Source organism: Dermacentor andersoni, chromosome 7 (assembly GCF_023375885.2).
Source record: "Dermacentor andersoni chromosome 7, qqDerAnde1_hic_scaffold, whole genome shotgun sequence".
NCBI lineage: Eukaryota > Metazoa > Arthropoda > Arachnida > Ixodida > Ixodidae > Dermacentor > Dermacentor andersoni.
This window is the reverse complement of record NC_092820.1, coordinates 50,162,691-50,182,195: the sequence shown is the minus strand read 5'-3', so window position 1 is coordinate 50,182,195 and position 19,505 is coordinate 50,162,691. Positions and strand designations below refer to the sequence as shown.

Genomic DNA, 19,505 nt, shown 5'->3' with positions numbered 1-19,505 from the left:
TTGGAAGCAGACATCAGACCGCTTCACGAATTGGGGAAACTACCAGCCTTGGACGATACTAACTTCTTCTGCTGGCAACCAGGATCATCAAAGCCAACTGCTTCGACTGACAGCATTGGCTGCACCGCTTTTAAGCGACCATCCGCATCCGCTGCGCCGGGGCACAAGACCGTTTCGGACATTGTGTGCTCACCTGTGCTCACGTTTCAGGTTGGTTACTTGAACCACTGTTCTTGTGTGAAAAGTAGCAACCGGTGTCTTTTTGCGGTGTCGTGCCCCAGTGAGCTACTGTCGCTACTGAAGGGTGTCAAAAGCTTGTTTTCTGTATGCATATGTCGGTTGCGCCTACTTCTATCCGGTGATATAGAATCAAACCCCGGGCCGGATGTCTCGCAACTTTGCAACGTATTGAATCCGGCCAGGACAAGATTCATATTGACCTGCGAGCGCTTAAGAATTCGTAGGCGTCAGTTGATGTCGAGCTTAAGCAGTTGTCGACTAGGCTCCCGGCTGTAGTAGTCGATATTGTTTCAATGAAAAGTACGGTCAACGATACATCGCCCGACTCACTGAACATAGCTAAAGGCTTCTCCACACAGCTAAAAACAATACAATCGCGCTGTGAAGACACAGAAAATAGACTTCGCCGCTACAATTTGCTATTCTTTGGAATCGCAGACGACAATAGTGAATCATGGTCATCATCAGAATGAAAAATTATTGACATACGTAACCAACACCTTGGTATCACTATCGATCCAGCTCAAATAGACTGCGCGCATCGCCTCGGTCAATACAATGATGAGGAGAATAGACCGGTCATAGTCAAGTTCGCATTTTTTTAAGAATAAGCGGCGCGCAATAGAAAAAGGCTACAAGTACAAGAATACTAATTCTGCTGTTCGTGAGGGTTTTTCTATGCAAACCCGTATCCCTCGGGGCAAACTCATTGACTTCGCAAAAACCAAAAACGTGCAATTTAAGCTAACCCTCGGTAAACTAAGAATCGATAACAATGTGTACACATATGATGCAGCGTCCGCCGGTGTAGGTCCCCTACCCCGATAGCAAATACCTAGGCTGGGAACACGTGCCTTTAAGAAAAAACCCAATTCACCACATGAGCCTATCGCGCCCTCGCACCTATCCATATCATTAACTAACATTCATAGAACTCTTACTAAACGGAATGAAATTTTGTCTTACTTAGATGACCGTGAATGTGATATATTGGCACTTACGGAAACTTGGCTCAGCTCTGAAATTATAGATGGCGAAGTTCTACCCGATTCGTATGTTTACGCCATCTATCGCAGAGATTGGGACGACAGAAGAGGTGTTGGGGTATTGCTCACCATAAAAAAACATATCACGTCATTTCTTGTGGCGATGCGTAACATTTCCCCGGTCGAATACAATTTATGGTGTATGCTAAAGACCACCCGATAGCTCCTACAATTTTATTTTCGAATTGCACGACAACATTACGTCTGTTCCATCCAAATATAACAAAGCTGACATTTTTGTTCTTGGTGACTTTAACTTTCCAGACATTGACTGGCAAAACTTGCGAGGCTAATCAAGTGAATCTTGAGAGTTCGTTCAACAACCACTTCATTTTTCACTTGTGAAATTAACAAACCAGCCTACTCGTATCAATAACATTTTGGATCTTGCTCTATCGTCCGTGTTCGACAGGGTTAACACTATCACTTTTGCGGATGGGTTAAGTGACTACCGGTTATTAAAATTCACAGTTCACACACCTTCATGCTCACGTAACCTGAAAACAAAACAAGTATTTGATTACAAAAGAGCAAACGTCAGCGCTATTAACAATGGTATGGAAAGCTTCACGTCCTCATTCTTAGTAACTTTTTCTGAGCGGACAGTGAACGAGAATTGGTGCCAGTACAAAGAAAAGTTTATGGAATTAGCACATGCGCATATACCATTTCGCGTTAACTCATCGAATCCATGGTTCAGTAAAGCTCGTCTTACTCTAAAGAATGAAAAGAAGCGTCTTTACAGGACTGCCAAATGTGTTGACACACCTGTGTCTTGGAGCAAGCATAAGTCTTGTGATGTAGCCTACTGTAATGCCCTGCGCCAAGCCAAGCAAAAGTATTTCTGTTGCGATCTGCAATCACTGCTTGAAAACAACTCAAAAAAAATTTTAGAAAACGATCTCTTCCGTTAAAGATTCCGACGTATCACAAATAATTTATAGCTATGGCTTGCCGATTGCACGAGAGCTTTCAGTATCTATCTTTAACAATTACCTAATGTCCGTATTTAGAAAGGAAGACCATTCGAAAATACCAACACCCATCGAACTCGGTTATACATACATGGTCCCATCAATATAACAACCACATGTGTTGCTGATCTCATCAAAAATCTCAAGATGTCAACTTCTTCCGGCATGGACGGTATAAACTCAAGTATCTTAATATATACAGTAGTATCCTCTAGCACAGTCCTTTCCTGCTTGTTTCATCGGTCCCTCTCAACAGGGGAAGTTCCGTCTGATTGGAAGGTCGGTAAAGTTATACCTTTCTTTAAGTCTTGCGATAAAAGCGCTGTCAACAATTACCGTCCAATATCACTAACAAGCGTTCCCTGTAAGTTATTAAAACACATAATCTTTTGAAACGTAGCGAATCACTTGGAAACTAACAAGTTCTTCTTTAAACATCAGCATAGTTATAGAAAGGGACTATCATGTGAAACGCAACTATTCGAATTGACTGCGGATATTTTCCTCAACATGGATACGGGCACGCAAACAGATTCCATTTTCATAGACTTCGCTAAGGCTTTGGATCGCGTTGCTCATCGCCGTCTCATAGCTAAACTTTCATGCTTAAACATCGATTCCTTAAGAGTATCTTTGATAAGTAATTTCTTGTCATTCCGTAAGCAATTCACCGTCGTCGATAACGTCATTTACAGTCTGGTGTACCAGAAGGAAGCGTACTCGGGCCATTATATTCCTGATCTATATTAACGACCTGCCATCCGAAATAACGTCATCCATTCGCTAGTTCGCAGACGACTGTGTGATCTATCGTCCAATCTGCTCACCTTCCGATCACGTCGCTCTCCAACGAGATCTTGACCGTATTACTAACTGGTGCTCTTCTTGGCAAATGACCATAAACACTGATAAATGCAAACTAATAGCATTCACCCGCAAAAAGACATTTTCCGCTTTCGATTACTCACTTGATAAGAACCCCGTCACAGGCAGCAACTCATACAAGTACCTCGGCATTCTCCTTGCACCTGGAAGAAGGCGCCGACTAGTGCGGACGTGGAAAGATCGGCTCCCGCTTTCGTGAATATTTTCGGTCTGCTTTTTGTGTCACCTACCACGGAAATGCACGCCATTCGACACGGTTTCTTCTGAGGACTTCCTTCGGTGAGTGGCCTTTGCGCGGAAACTGTGGAACATTTTGTGTAGACCACGCCTCGGCGACGCTAGGCGCGGCTAGGCTTAGGCCTAACCCGACAAAGTAATTTCTTGTCATTCCGTAAGCAATTCACCGTCGTCGATAACTTCATTTCCAGTATCAGCGATGTAACATCTGGTGTACCAGAAGGAAGCGTACTCGGACCATTATATTCCTGATCTATTTTAACGACCTGCCATCCGAAATAACGTCATCCATTCGCTAGTTCGCAGACGATTGTGTGATCTATCGTCAAATCTGCTCACCTTCCGATCACGTCGCTCTCCAACGAGATCTTGACCGTATTACTAACTGGTGCTCTTCTTGGCAAATGACCCTAAGCACTGATAAATGCAAACTAATAACATTCACCCGCAAAAAGACATTTTCCGCTTTCGATTACTCACTTGATAAGAACCCCGTCACAGGCACCAACTCATACAAGTACCTCGGCACAAGTTATGCACGCCATTCGACACGGTTTCTTCTGAGGACTTCCTTCGGTGAGTGGCCTTTGCGCGGAAACTGTGGAACTTTTTGTGTAGACCACGCCTCGGCGACGCTAGGCGTGGGTAGGCTTAGGCCTAACCCGACGAAGAGGGGCACTATGCCCGAAGTGGAAATGGTGGTAGGAGAGGAAATCTCCTCAGAAGAAGCCAACAGCCCAGGCTGGACGACAGCGTTGGGCAAGAACAAGAAAGCCCGGCAAGAAACACCAGTTTCAATGAGCAAGACACCCCACGTGGGCTCGAAGGGTGGCTGCCGCACGGCTGCCCCGCAAGGCGTGTTGCAACGTCTCGCAGCCTCGTCGAGGCTCTCCAGACTACCTAGGGAGCACATACGAATTATTGTCCGCCCAAGGGGCGGGCTGGACGTCAAGAAGATAAGCCAAATCAAGCTGGCTCAAGCCTTGGCCATGGCGGCTGCACTAGCCCCCACAGAAACTGAGGGCGACGTAATCTGCCCTAATTTCACTCAAAACGTTCTCGTCGTCTCCACCCCGGAGAAGAAGAACGCCGCCGCTTATGCAGGAATCCAGCAAATCCGCATTAGCGAAGGACTATACAAAGTGGCCGCATACATAGCGGCTCCAGACAACACCTGCAAAGGGGTCATACGAGGAGTCGACGCAGACATCAGCGAGGCCCAACTCCAGCGCATGATCGTCAACCATCGTAACCCGAAGGCTCTGGAAGTCAAACGAATTAAGAACATCCCCACAGTGGTCGTTCTCTTCGACGGCGTGAAAGTGCCCAACAAAGTTATGTGCGGCGTCAGCCTTCTGCGCTGCACGCTCTACAAACGCCAAACCGAGGTGTGCTACGCGTGTGGCGGCTTGGGACATCGCGCGGACGTCTGCCCCAACCCCACCAATGAGGATTGCCGGGCCTGCGGACTAAGTTCACCACCCGATGACCACCAGTGTTCGCCGAAGTGCGCCCTTTGCGGAGGCCCGCATCTTACGGCGGACAAAACGTGTAAGCAGCGCTTTCAAATCCCATACGGCGTACGCAGACGCCGACGGCGCCGTAAGCGCGCCAAGAACAAGCACCAGCAGCAACAGCTGACCAAGGAGAACTGGCCACGTGGCTCTAGCGTGGCGGGACCCCCAGGAGGGAGCGCTCCGTCACGCCCTCTGGTCGACAACGCAGCCTCTCCAGAGGGCGCTCTCGTTCCCGAGGGCGCTCTAACTCCCGGGTTCGGATCCAGGAAACGCCAACCTGGGCCGATCGTGTCAAGTCGAAGCAGAAGACGCCGGCTTCAAAGGTAACGCAGGTAGCATTGCCGGAGCATAAATTTGATCCCAGAGGCGCTCAACTCATGCAAGAGAACGCTCGACTCAAAGCAGAAATGCAGCAGATGAAGGCCGACTTTGAGTCTTTCCGTAAGTCGTACCCCTCGCAAGTCGAGAAGCAACAGGTGCCCCCCTCAGGGGAGCCACAGGCGCGCTCGGGTAAACGTAGGGCCGCGCCCCCAGAGGGGGACGCTGACTCTATGGAGACCGAGTCCAATAACAAAGACTTAGAAAGCATGCAGCGGGCAATTCAGCAGCTCGCTGAAAGCGTGACTGTCCTCCTTAAGAGGATGGCGTCCCTGGAAAGTGCACAGGCCGCGTTAGCTACGGCTAGACAGCCTTAGAGGGAGCCCCGTCGGGCACCTTTACCCGCAAGCGCCGTCCCCGTCAACAAGACGGTGGAATGGCCAATCCAAGGCAATCACCATGGCGGTCAATCCCAATAAGTTGGTTGTGTGGCAGTGGAACAGTGCCAGTTTCCAACGGCGCAAAACTCCGCTGCAGCAATTCGTTTCGGCACAGGCAGTCAAACCGCACGTAATTCTTTTACAAGACACTCTCGATGACGCGCCCACCTTCCCGGGATACCGGGTTGTATCGATACGGGAGGAAGGAAAGCGGGGTTCAGCAACTTGGTCGCACGGAAGTGCTCCTTTCAAGTACACAAATTACCAATTGGCAAAACTAGGGCCGAAATCATTATGGTCGAAATTATCCCTAACAATTGGCTTAAGAGCAGTGTCTTCCTTTTAAACATATACAGCTCGCCGTCGGATCAACGGTAGGCATTCGCCACGATCATGACAAAGGCGGTGGCCCTGAGTAAGGGGGCCCCCATTGTGATAGCGGGTGACTTCAATGCCCCCCACAATACCTGGGGATACCCCCGCCAATCCACCAAGGGCAATCCCCTTGTCCAGGCAGTTGCTGACTGCTCACTGGAATTGATTACAGATGCTCAATACCCCACGCGAACCGGCACGTCGGTAGTCCGAGACACCACTCCGGACCTGGCGTTCGTCAAGAACGCCCCCGGAGCATTATGGCAAAATTTGCAAGAGAACCTGGGCAGCGACCACTTCATTGTGGAGATTACCCTAAAAATTAGAACAGCCCCTACTAGGGAACTTAAAGTGACGGATTGGGATGCCTTCCGGAAAATACGGAAGGCGGACCAGACCGACTACGATAATCTCGATAGTCTGTTCACAAGACTACAGAAGGACGTACAAGCTGCGACCAAGGTGGTTAAGACCGACCTAAAAGTAGATCGTATGGACGCGCGCCTTGCGCACCTCCTAGAAGCCAAAACCTCCATCCTGCGCCGCTGTAGAACGCACAGACTCCACCGCCGGCTTCGTAAGAAAATTGCGGAGCTCAATCGTTCAATAGAAACTCATTCCATCGAACTGTCCAAACAACAAGGGAATGAAGTGTGCTCCTCGGTTGATGGGCTGATGAGAACGGGGGGCAAATGGAACCTGCTCAAACACTTACTCGACGATTCGCAAACGAAAAGCAATCAGAGACTAGCCATTGATCACATAGTTCATAATCAAAAGGCGGCGGGCGTACTTGAACACGTCCTCCTGCAAGAGTTGGCCGAAAAGTATCCTCCGCTGGGCCACTCCGGTGACGGGGATTATCCTTGTTATCACGGGGGAGCGGTGGGGGAGCTCGAGGCCCCCTTCACGGAATCCGAAATCTGGGAGGTGCTCCAAACGCTCAACGGTCGCTCTGCACCGGGCCCGGATGGCATCTTCAATAAGCTCCTCCGCAACTTGGACGAACAATCAGTTGCGCTGCTCAGCGGGGAGGTCAATAAAATTTGGGAAACGGGCCTAGTCCCCGACTCCTGCAAGACAGCCTTAGTGGTGCTCATCCGGAAACCAGGCAAACATCTTGCGCCGGAGAACATGCGGCTCATCTCACTCACGTCCTGCGTGGGTAAGGTGGCCGAACATGTCATTCACAACCGTATATCTAGGCATAAAGAAAATAATGAGTTATTCCCTCACAACATGGCCGCCTTTCGGCCGGCACTCTCCACATAGGACGTCATGTTACTTATAAAGAGGCAAATTATTGATGTCGACACTAGAGACACTCGGGGCATCCTTGCTCTAGACTTGACCAAGGCTTTTGATAACATCTCGCACCGGTTCGTACTAGACGCCATCTCGGATCTGGGCCTGGGGCCACGATTTCATGCGTACGTTAGCTCCTTGCTCAGGGATCGCAAGGCCACTGTCAAAATTGGGCGAATCAAATTGAAGGAATTTACATTGGGAGCGAGAGGCACCCCGCAAGGGGCGGTCATCTCTCCCCTACTGTTTAACATCGCCATGAAGGGCCTCTCGGACAGACTGGCCACAGTAAGAGGAACGGGTCACGCCCTCTACGAGGATGATATTACCGTGTGGTGCATGAGAGGGTCTGACGCTGCAGTTGAGAGTGCGCTCCAAGAGGCGCTCGACATCACAGAACGCTTCCTACTAGACACGGGCCTGAGTCTGTCACCAACCAAGTCCGAACTTCTATTGTATAGGCCCACCCGACGGGGGGTTAGGTGCTCCACCCCCTTAGATCAAGTTGCCATAGCCCTCTATACGAGGGACGGACAACAAATTAACAGAGTGGATACCATCAGGGTCCTCGGACTCTTGCTGGAATCTCGCGGGGGCAACTCACAGACTATAGCCCGCATTACTTCCAAGACGGAGAATATGCTTCGGCTTATCCTCAGGGTCTCGAACCGCAGAGGGGGTTTAAGCGAGAGCAATCTACTTAGACTCTACCACGCGTTTCTGATGAGCCACGTTAACTATGTAGCCTCCGCGTTGCGCTGGTCTAAACGGGATGAGGCCAAAATCAACGCCCTCATGCGCAAAAGCATCAAGCGCGTGCTGGGTTTACCACTCACTACCAGCACCGCGCGTCTCATGCAACTAGGCATGCACAACACCCTATCAGAGGTGATCGAGGCCCAATGAGTGGCCCAAATAATACCACTCTCACCATCGCGAGCGGAGAGACGCATCCTCGAATCCGTTGGATGCGGTCAACAGGAAATCATGGAGCGCAACGTGACCCTATCACCCATGGTCCGAGATACGTTCAAGGTAGATCCCATGCCACGTAACGTCCACCCTCAATACAATGTAGGGCGCCGGGTAGCCAGGGCTCGTTCCCTGTTGAAAGCGGCTGCTGCCACTCCGAATCTGGCAAGTTTCGTTGGCGCCGCCCAGTACGAGTGCTCTGATCACTATGCCGTAGTTTCGGTTGACTCCAATGGCACTCTCATTAACTCAGCATCCGTGCGGAAGGTTTCTTCAACAGTAGCCGAGCAGGTTGCTATAGCTATAGCACTGAAGGAGCCTCTACGTCCCAATATCTTTACAGACTCCAGATCTGCAGCCCGAGCTTTCGCCTGCGGCTCGATCTCAAAGAAGGTGGTGACCATCCTCGGCAGCGAGGGGGCTGCTGGTTTTCATAGCATCAAATGGTTCCCGGCCCATATGGGAATCAATGTGCACTCTGAGCTTGTTAACGCCAATGAGTTGGCCCATGACTGTGCGCGAGGTCTTACACACCGCGGCGGTTCAGGTGGACTCACGGGCGGCGACTTAGGGCTGTACAGGGATTCGCTTCTCACCTTCCACGAAATCTTGGCACATTATCAACTTGCTCGGCGGGCCTTTCCGTTACCAGACCCTAAACTTAATAGACCACAATCATCGGCGTTTCGCATGCTTCAAACGGGGTCATTTCCCTCCAGGGGCCGATTCAGTCACTTCGCGCCTAATGTAGAACCCCACTGTCCGGACTGTGGGGAGGCGTACTGCTCCTTTCCCATATGCTCTGGCAATGTCCTGCGTTACGCAGTTCATCGCTAACCACTCTAACAAACTGGGAGGCAGCCCTTAAGAGCGACGACCTCTCAGAGCGACTACGGGCTGTCCAGAGGGCCTGCGACAGGGCGGTGGACCACGATCTTCCGACCCTGACGTGGCTGCGGCCCGCGACCGCTACGGGGGCTCCCTGAAAAAGGAGGTACCCTAACGCCGGTTCCTCAGGACCATTAATAAAGTTCTTTGTCTGTCTGTCTGTCTCCTTGCACCTAACCTGAAATGGTCTGCGCACATCGAAAAAATAACTGCTAAAGCCTCACGTACGCTTAGTTATCTTAAACGCAACCTGCGTGATGCTTCTGTCCTCACCAGACACATCGCTTATCGGAATTTCCTAAGGCCACAACTGGAATTCGCAGCCCCTATCTGGTCACCTCATCAAGCTTACCTAATCGCGACTCTCGAATCGGTACAAGACCGCGCCGCCCGCTTCATTGTCAGTGATTATCACTGTGACTCTAGCGTGACTAGCATTAGGTCATCTTATGCTGTCTCATATTTTGAATCACGAAGAACCATAGGATTGTTTTGTCTATTCCACAAAATAATCCGTAGCACGCCCCCGTCCACTCTGCCGCTCACTCATCCATCTTGTACATCTCGGCGCCAGTATAATCATCTCAGTTTCCAGCGTATCTTTGGCCGAACAAATGCTTTCAATTTTTCCGCGTTACCACGTGCCATTCAGCATTGACATAACCTATCAAACGACATAGTTGACATTCTTGACCCAGTATCCTTCAAAGCATGCTTATGCATATTAGTTCCATAATTCATCACAACTAAACCATAGTGCGCACCTAAGTAAATAATTGTAGCGAAGTCGCATAGTTTTTTTTTCTTTTTGTTTTGTTTGAATATTTGTTTTGTATTGTTTAACATGGTTAGAGACTTGTTCTTTCATCTTCACCTGCTACCATTTGTATAATTCCTTCGTACTCCTTTTTCGTTACTTCACACAGTCGTTTTGTTTCATTTAGCGCGTTATTTATATTGTTAAATATTTGTAATTTCATGTTTTACTCGCTAACAATATATAATTTCATTTTACTCCTCTCTTTTTTTCCTAATTCCCTGTATTCTGCCCTCACGCAATACTTCTTCGTGAGCCTGTGAGGTAAATGAATAAATAAATAAATAAATAAATTTCTTCATAAACGAAACCTTAGAACAAACCAAAACCTGTGAGTTTTCTGGAATGGTATTTAAACAGACTCACAAGAAGGTCTGACAACGTGTGACGCAAGTCGTCAAGTTTGCTAGGAAGATGCGCTAAGTATCGCCTCAAGCGTCATTGAGACGAACGCCACAAATACTGCTCCAAAACGTGCGCTGAATAGTTCTCCAACGTTTGCTGCCTGCAATTCAGGCCGCTTCAAGTTGCCATTCCGTTCTGTTTAGCTAAAACTGAAAGGACCCAAATTGGTTCGTGGCGAATCTTTCTGAAACACTGACAATCTTTCTGAAACACTGACACAAGTATCTGATATAAAACTGCTAAAAGCACAGTAGATAGATCTTTCATTTTAATAATTAGAAACCTTGCCAAAACTCCCGCGTCACAAAGCTACATTATAAGCTAAACTTAGCCCTATAAATGCAATATAAACCTTGTCCGGAACCGAACGTCGGCCCATTCAGCCGTTTTCAGGAGATCCTGACGTTTTGATTATTTGTTTAGCACGGCCATCCGAACCAAGGTAGCGTGAAATCCAAAATCTGGTGGTGTCTTTGCACTTAAGAATATCTAAATTTCTTATTTTAGTGAAGATGCGCGTACAAGAAAACTCATTCAAGACGTTCTCTATCACCTAATACCCTAACGTGTGCGTAAGCTGTCTATACATATGCCGTTATTAGAATGCAACCTTTTATATAATGGCTACAAATTATTCATGTTATGGTATCCGTTTATGCGAACTCCTAATTTTTCGCCTCTTGCATGCAGCACGCTTCCCTTGTGATATTTTTTTCGGTCTTAATTAAACAAACGTTAGTGAGGCTTTCCTTTTTTCTGCATCTGCGTTTCTGGGATTTTGCTATAACACCATGAGCAGTGTTGAAATGCGATATTATATTGCGACGCTATTAAGATGTGCGTGGCTCAGTCTAAGAGCCCGGAAATCTGCTGTTTTACTTGGTATGGTACGCTTTGTCATACCCACCATAACTTTGCAGGGAAGACAGTGCAAGCCGTAGATGTGGTCAGGAATATCGGACACAAACTTCGGCTGCTTAGGCTGTCGAAACCTAATTTGAGAAATTATTGTAGGTAGTATAACTATAATAACAAAATTGGGAGGACGCATCACCCTCCTGGAAGAATATGTCGAGCGGGAAGCTCTTATATGACGCAACCCGTTGGAAATATACATATGTACAAGAACTTATAGGTTGTTCCAAAATGAATTTCGAGTGTGCCGACGTGGTCTTCCATACGAAAGGCAGTCAAATTTATTCGTTTATTTTGAAGGGTGACATTAAAGCTGTGAAATGTTTCATTTCTTTTATGACCAGTTATCGCCAATCACTCTTTTAGAAATTAACTCTTGACAGCCCAGTACGCCCTCCTGCTAGTTGACAACGTGATCAACACGCCGTATTAGAAAAAGCAACAGCTTGGATCGTCGATTCAATAGACGATCATCTGTGCATAGGCGAATTTTTCGGCACCTTTGTAGCTGTCGTATTTTTATGCGAAAGCTGACTTTGTCGGTCGTTTGGTCTGAGTAGCTAGCATTTTCTCCAATTGTGGCTTTAGCCTGCTTTTTCGTATGTCATGCGGAACAGATTCCATTGCACTGGTGCCGTGTGCGGAGCAAAAATGACTGTCGCAACTGACAGGCAAGCTTCCACAAAGAGAAGCTCGGGCCATAGCTACTGCACATCAGCGACCCCGGGAAATATCACTGCTATTTATTCTTGAATAATATACGATTCAATAGTTACCTTATAGTTCAAAGATATATTCATAGTGAAAAGTTTTATGTCTGATCTAGACGGCATAAGAATACATTAAATTTCCCCAGTGACATGTGACTATAGCGGCAACCTTTTTATTACGAAAGTAATTACACGAACACCCCAGGTGAATTTCCGCCGTCTCTGTCGCGCTGGTTTCCAGTTTAAAGTCCAAGTAAAATAGCGTGGCGGCCATGCGCCATTTGTTTCAGGTACGAGCGAAAACGTCGCAAGGGTGACCCGAGAGAGATCGTGGCTTGAAGCGGCAAAGTCTTGTCACACTCACAAGCGAGAAAGGCGGGGACAGTGCGAGCGCTAGGAGGATGGGTGGTAGGGAGCGCCGGTAAGTGCGCATAACCTCTTCTATTCTGGATAGGGTGGCTAAGAGCGGTGACTATCGCTATACCTTTGCTTCGCAACCTAGATGAGGACTCTATACTACCCCTCACAGCTTATTTTAACGCGCGCTGGGAAACTGGAAACCTCCCCTCGCCATGAAAAGAAGCCAAAATTATGATTCTCCAACCAGGGAAACGCCTCCTACTCGAAAGCATCCACCCTATCGCCCTTACTTCATGTGCCGGAAAGGTCCTCGAACATGTCATCCTCACACGCTTACACAGATTTATGGACAACTACCTCTTCCCCAATACCATGGTTGGCATCTGCCCGAAACTTTCTGCTCAAGATATCTTGATTCAGCTCAAGCGCCAAATATTCGCTGGCGTTAAAATCTCCAGGCTGGACACCAGAGCCATCTCGGGGCTAGACCTATCCAAGGCCTTCAATAACGTCACGCATGAGGCCATACAGAACCAACTGGCACAACTCCACGTTGGACAGCGAAAATATAACTACGTGAAGTATTTCCTTCCAGGTCGCACGGCCACCATTACGATCAGATGGTTGCAGTCGCCAGTTATTTAGCATTCGCATGCTTGGCTTACGCATCCAAGAAAATGGCAGAAACACGCAGATACTCAATCAACTAGATATTCATGTACACCAGACCACTCGCCTAATTGCACGCATCGCAAATTGGCATCACGGCGAGAAAGTAAACAACCTTATACCCCTGGTAACCACCAACGCCCTGAGCAGGATCACCTATGTCGCCCTGTACCTTAGCCTCAATGCAACTGACAAGCTAAAACTTAATATCATGATCATGAGGGCCTATAAACGAGCCCTACAGCTTGTCATGTCTACCTCTAACGAGAGACTGGACGCCCTGAACATTCACAACAGAAACGAGCTTATTGAAGCGACGCCACTACGAATGACTCGTCAATTCTATCACGGGCAGGCATATTCTAGGCACACTAGGCGTAACCTACACCACCCAATTAGGATCAAAAGTACCCATCCCTCCAAGCATTCGCGCTCAGCCAGTTATCCCGCCCATACCTCGCAATGTGCACCCTGAACATATTCCGGGGCGACGTGCACATAGAGCTGAACTACAAAAGCGCTACGACCAAGCCGCTGACGTAGCCTACGTGGACACAGCGGAATACCCCAACCAAAACGCTATGGCGGTCATCGCAGTCGCGGACTCGCAGTGCCACCTTGCCGGCGCCGCATCAATAGTCACTACAGAACCCGACGAAGGAAAAGAAACGGCCATCGCCTTCGCCTATGCGGCTGCCAATCCACACTGCAACATCAGCGATACAAAAACGGCCATTCGCAACTACACAAGAGGACTGATAACGCCCCAGACGCAGATGATACTCTCTGTCACTCCTCCCTTATAGCAACGCCTCGTCCAGGTGATCTGAGCCCCTGGTCAATCGGGTCTGGCTGAAAACGAAGCCGCCCACGATACCGCCCTAGCTCTCGCACAACGGGCGCATAATCCTCCTCCTGAGTCTTCCGATCCTGACCAGCCCTCTGTTCTGCATCGTGGTCAAGCGTGGGACGAAACGGTCACGCTCAGAGAAATCCTCCTCCACTACCGCAAAGAGTGGTTACCTGAACCTCCCCAGCTGCCTTCCACCTTTGCATAGCTCCCAAAGCTTTCCTTGCTTCTTCCGGCGTTCTTGTGGGATTTCAAATTCCTCGAGACTCCCGACCCCTGCCACCCTCTAGTCTCCCGACCCCTGCCACCCCTGGACCCCGTCAAGGACATAATGAAGTTTTATCTCTCTCTTGGAGGCAATATGCGCTGGTTTATAAGGGTAGCCGACATGGAATAGCTAATTGCTTCGCATGTGTTCTCGCTGAGTCCTATTCTGAGCATGACGCATTGCAATGCTAAGCATCGCCATCAGTATGTCTCATGCGTAATACGTGTTGTGTTTCTTTCCCTATTCATCATCCTGCGGCATGTCTTACCATGGATAGACTGGTCCGTGCCGGCCCATTTGCCTGCCCGTGCATGTGAACAACGTCAAACAGGAACATAAAGGTCACATAACGGCCCACTGTCGAGGGTGCAAATCCGAGCTCCACCTCGGCAAGTGCTCTGTCCTTCACAAATCAGATTGCCAGTGAACGGGGGAGATAGTCCGTGCTGCAAGATCTCAGGGGGCACAGAATCGTTACGTAAGCGAGGAGTCCGCTCATCTTAATCTCAGCGTCTAATAATTTATCTACACACCAGATATTTTAGTCTTAACGCCAGCGAATTTAATCCAAAGATACATTTGAGGTGGTGTTCTTGGATGTTCAAAACAATAACAAAATGTTACAATTTTGCGCCGACAAACATAAGTGAAGCGCTTTCTTCAAGAGCATTGTCGTGTGACTTCAAAAATGCCCCACCCGCGCGATACATCCTCGAAATAATGCACTGTTATGGGTAGTGTATTACTATCATGAACAGGTGATGCAAAACGTAGCTATCTGCTTTGCTGGCATCCATTGACACAAAGGGACATCCAGTAGCCAGCCGTTCATTTCTAAAGCTGATAAAACCAGGCTGAAAAGAACATCATGTGAGCTCTCATCATTTTGTTTTTTAGAAGGTTCGTTGACATGGATATTAAATGAACGAGCACCGTAATGCTCTGGGATTTTAACCATGTAGCCAATCTCAGACCACACGGGAGAGGGTGTCACATGATCTCGCGCAAGATTGGCAGCATATTCCTTATTCCCAACCATACTGACATGCACATTAAACGATCGGGCTTCAGAGGAGCTCTGGGATAGTACCTACGAAGCGTACACTAGACCACGTGGTAAAGGATGTCACGTGACCTTGTGTAACTTTTGGAAGCCCACATGTGATTCGCAAACACAGTGAGGTGACCGGCAATCCAACAGAACTTGCAAGAGCTATGCGATATTACACACGTAACGAACCTCAAATCACGCAGGAGACGCTGTCCCGTGACCTCACGTATATTTCGCCGCCCATACGTGATTCGCAATCACACTGACTTAGATATCAAACCATCGGGCTTCGGACAAGGTCTGCGATGGTACTCACTTAGCGTACTTCAGACCACTCCGAATTAAATCACGTGACACCTCGTAACTTTATATAGACCATAGGTAATTAGCGAGCATGCCGATATGGATGTTAAAAGAATGAGAAACTCAAAAGATATGCAATGGTACATACGTAGTGAATGTCAAACCAAGTGGAAAACGCTTTCACGTGACCTCACCTATATTTTGATAGCACATGTCTAATTTCCAACCATGCTGTCATGTATATCAAACGATCGTTCTTCGAACAACTTCTACTGTGGTACGCACGTCACCTACTTACAACCATGTGGGAAAGAGGCAGGTAACATCGCGTAACTTTCGCAAGCCCATGGGCAATTTCCAATCATTCCGGCATGGATATCAAACGAACTGGAATCAATAAAGCTATGCGGGGGTGCACACATAGTGAACCTCAAACCACGTGGTAAATGCTGTCACGCAGCCTCACCTGTGTTTCGCTATCCGATGCATGAGTACCAATCATACTGACATGTATATCAAACCATGGGGCTTCGAACAAGATCTGCGATGGTGCGCACTTGACATACTTCAGACCATGTGGGAAAGAGTCACGCCGAACCCGCAGCACTAGATACTGACGACGACTCTGCTTTTCTTTGTACTCTTCCGTCTTTAAATTTAGCTCAACAGCAACGCCAAGATTTCGAGCTCCAACCCTTGATTGAATACCTTGAAGGAAGTCCGCGCGTCACTTGTCCTCTTACTGCCTACGTGGGGACATCCAGTACCAGCGAAACTTTTACCCTATGGCAACCGTTTTCCTGCTCGTTGTTCTGTCTCCTCTCCCCGAAGACGTTCTACGTGCATGCCACGACGAACCAACGTCCTGGCATCTTGGTTTCACGCGTCCTCTGGCAAGGATCAAGCATAAGTACCACTGGCGAAAACACAAAAACCGTGAAGCAGTACGTCAGAATCTGTAGAGATTGCCAGCGTCTCAAAGTTCCATCACTGAAACCAGCTGGTCTGCTTCAGCCTGTACGCCCTCTTTGCTCACCTTTTAAACAAGTGGGGATGGATTTACTTCGCCCGTTTCTCAAGTTTTCGGCTGATAACCGCTGGATCTTTGTCGCCACCGATTAGATCGCTTGATACCGCGAAACACAAGCCGTTTCGTGAGCTACTGCTTCAGATTTAGACAACTTCTTTGTCAAATATCTCGTCCTTCGACATAATGCTCCCACTGTCGTCATCACAGACCGTGGTACGGCTTTCACCGGCTAGTAGGTCCGAGATATTCTGCAGATGAGTGGAAGAACGCAACGTGCGGGAACTGGGTATCACCCGCAGACTAACGGGGTAAATGAGAGTCGCAACAAAACGATTGCGGATATCCTTTCAATGCATGTCGCCACGGATCATAAAAATTGGGATGAACTGCTCCCGTATGTGATATTCGCGTATAACACTGCGCTTCAAGAAACCACCGGCTTTCCTTCTGGTCCACCGGCTTCTCGTCTGGTCTACGGACGCGACGTCACCACTATGTTCGACGTGGTGACGTCAAACATAGTGGTGACTCCTACCTCTCTACCTCTTTTGTCTCCTACCTTCTACTTCCTACCTCTTCTACCTCTTCTACCTCTTTCCTCTTCGACATCTTCTCCTACCAACTTCGTCTCAACCTGCCACGCCAGATACAGACGCCTTTGTTAAGCGTGCCGAAGCAGCGCGGCACCTTGCACGGCAACGACTTCTCTCCCGATAAATCAAGATGCTCGTCGAGACATACAAACCGGCAGATCTCGTACGGGTATTGACCCCTATACGTCAAGGAGGCCGCTCAGAAAAATTATTGCGACGATACTTTGCGCCCTACATTGTTTTGCAAGTTCTGTCAACTACGAAGTTATTCCAGCTGGAACTTCGCACCACTCCCGTAGACCACGTTCCTCTGACATTGTTCATGTTACCAGGATGAAGTCCTACCACTCGCGATGACTGTCATCCACGAACTTTGCGGTGCGACCCCTGTCGTCACGTCCGTTGTCTTTCTAATTTCTTTTATTTTCGTCTTGCGGCATTTAACATCTCTCCAACCTTTTCTTTTATGGGAGGGGGGAGGGGCCTAACTTTCTTCTGGTCGCATGGAGAAGCAGTCTCTCTTCTTCCTTTTTTTTTTGAGGGAAAGATAATGGCTCGCGCTAGTTACGCTAGAAGCCGAGGATGACGAAGTGTGCCTGGTAGCTGCTGCAGAAACGATCAGTAAACGGCCGTTCGTTTGGAACTGACTGCTTGCCTTTTCCTCTCGCGACAATATTGATGACAATCAGGAATATGCTGGCGAATGTTACGTGAGATCCATTGACTCCCTCTTCCAGGTTATCTGTGATGGGCTACGTGGTTATAATCATACAGAATGTTCGAAGCTCGTTAATTTGATATCCATAATAACGGGCATTGTAGAAAACACAGTGATGAGAGGTTACGTGACGCTCTGTTCAGCCTGGTTTTATCAGCTACAGAAATAAACAGTTTGATGCTGCATGCCTCTTTGTTTCAATGGATGCCAGCAAAGCAATTAAATAGCTACTTTTTGCACGACCTGTTCATGATAGTAATTTAATGCCCACAACAGTGAATTAATTGGACGATCTAGCGCGCGGGAAAGGAATTTTTGTAGTCCCACGACAATGCTCTTGAAGAAAGCTCTTCAGTTATGTTTGGTCGGTGCAAAATTATAACATTTCGTCATTGTTTTGAACTTCCTGTACCAATCTCGGCAAAGGCATCTTTACTCTTGGATTAAATTTAGTGGCGTTAGGATTAAAATACGCGGCAAGTAGAATCAATTATTGGGCGCTGGAATTAACCTCACTGGCGCTTGGACTAAAATAGCTGGCACTTGCAATAATTTAAGGGGGAAAAGCTTGAATACTATTTTAGAGCGCAGAGCAATTTGGAAAGATCATCTAAAAAACGAGAGGTAAGGAGGTTAACCAGACTGAATATCTGGTTTGCACGCGCGGTTGCAAAAATTACTACAAATCTTACACAAGATAGAAAGAGATGTAATTTGGGCACAAGTAAAGATGAACAAGTACCTGTATATCCGTATATCCGGCTATAAGAATATCCAGATGCTAATAACCGGATAACCAGCCGACAAACCGATCACTCCCGTTATCCGCTTTTCAAATTCGAGTAACCGGCGAACCGAAATTTCGGATAACTGTTTCTTTTTCTTCGTAAAAGCTGTTTGATGTTGCTGCACTAGTTAAATCCGGGAACAAAGTAATGAACTGTACATTAGTCTACTTACTGATGTTGTAAACGAAGCTATACAAAACAAGGAAAGCAGGTAGAATCATCTTCATACTGAACTAGAGTAATATCCTACAAGACACTTTCTGCATATGCCTGTGAAGATATCCAGAAATACTACCTCTACTGAAATACAAGCAGTGTATCGATCGCATTTTTATTTAAAAAATGCTCATTTTGTGCAGTACGCAAAGAGTTTTCTTTTGTGTATCTGTCTCTCCTCCAAGTGTTTTTTGTTGGAATCCATTTGACGTAGTGTGTGTTTGGTTTTCTTGTGAACAATGCATACTATGGGCAACGATTTGTCTTTTTTCGTAGAACAAACCTCGGCAGCTTCGAGTACCAGATTCTTCACGGAAATTCTGATAAATTCACCAGCGATAACAACTTCGAAACGTTCACAATAGAACTACCCGTATTTTTATGCTCGGAAAAGGGCGCTCCTCTAGGTATATCTGTTTCATTTACCGCAATCGCAAAAGATGCGTATCTACTTGCCGATACTATTATGTCATGACAAATTAAAACACGTTTAAAATATCTTACATAACGAAAGACCATGAATAATGTGCACCTACACAAAATTGCTCTACTCCAACAAAACTTCCACTGCTTATGTGCGGTATCAGGAAGGTAACCCAAACCAAGCTTTTAAAA

At 47.6% G+C, this 19,505-nt stretch overlaps 1 protein-coding gene across 1 annotated transcript in view; it reads right to left on the bottom strand.

Moving 5' to 3' along the window:
* LOC140219564 (venom metalloproteinase antarease-like TserMP_B) overlaps nucleotides 1-18,974 on the bottom strand; it is a 129,407-nt gene extending 110,433 nt beyond the window's left edge. The window contains exon 1 of the mRNA XM_072289451.1: nucleotides 18,847-18,974. Coding sequence (XP_072145552.1) covers nucleotides 18,847-18,901 — 55 coding nt within the window. The 5' untranslated portion in view covers nucleotides 18,902-18,974. The remainder of the gene's footprint in view (nucleotides 1-18,846) is intronic.
* Nucleotides 18,975-19,505: the final 531 nt, after the last annotated feature.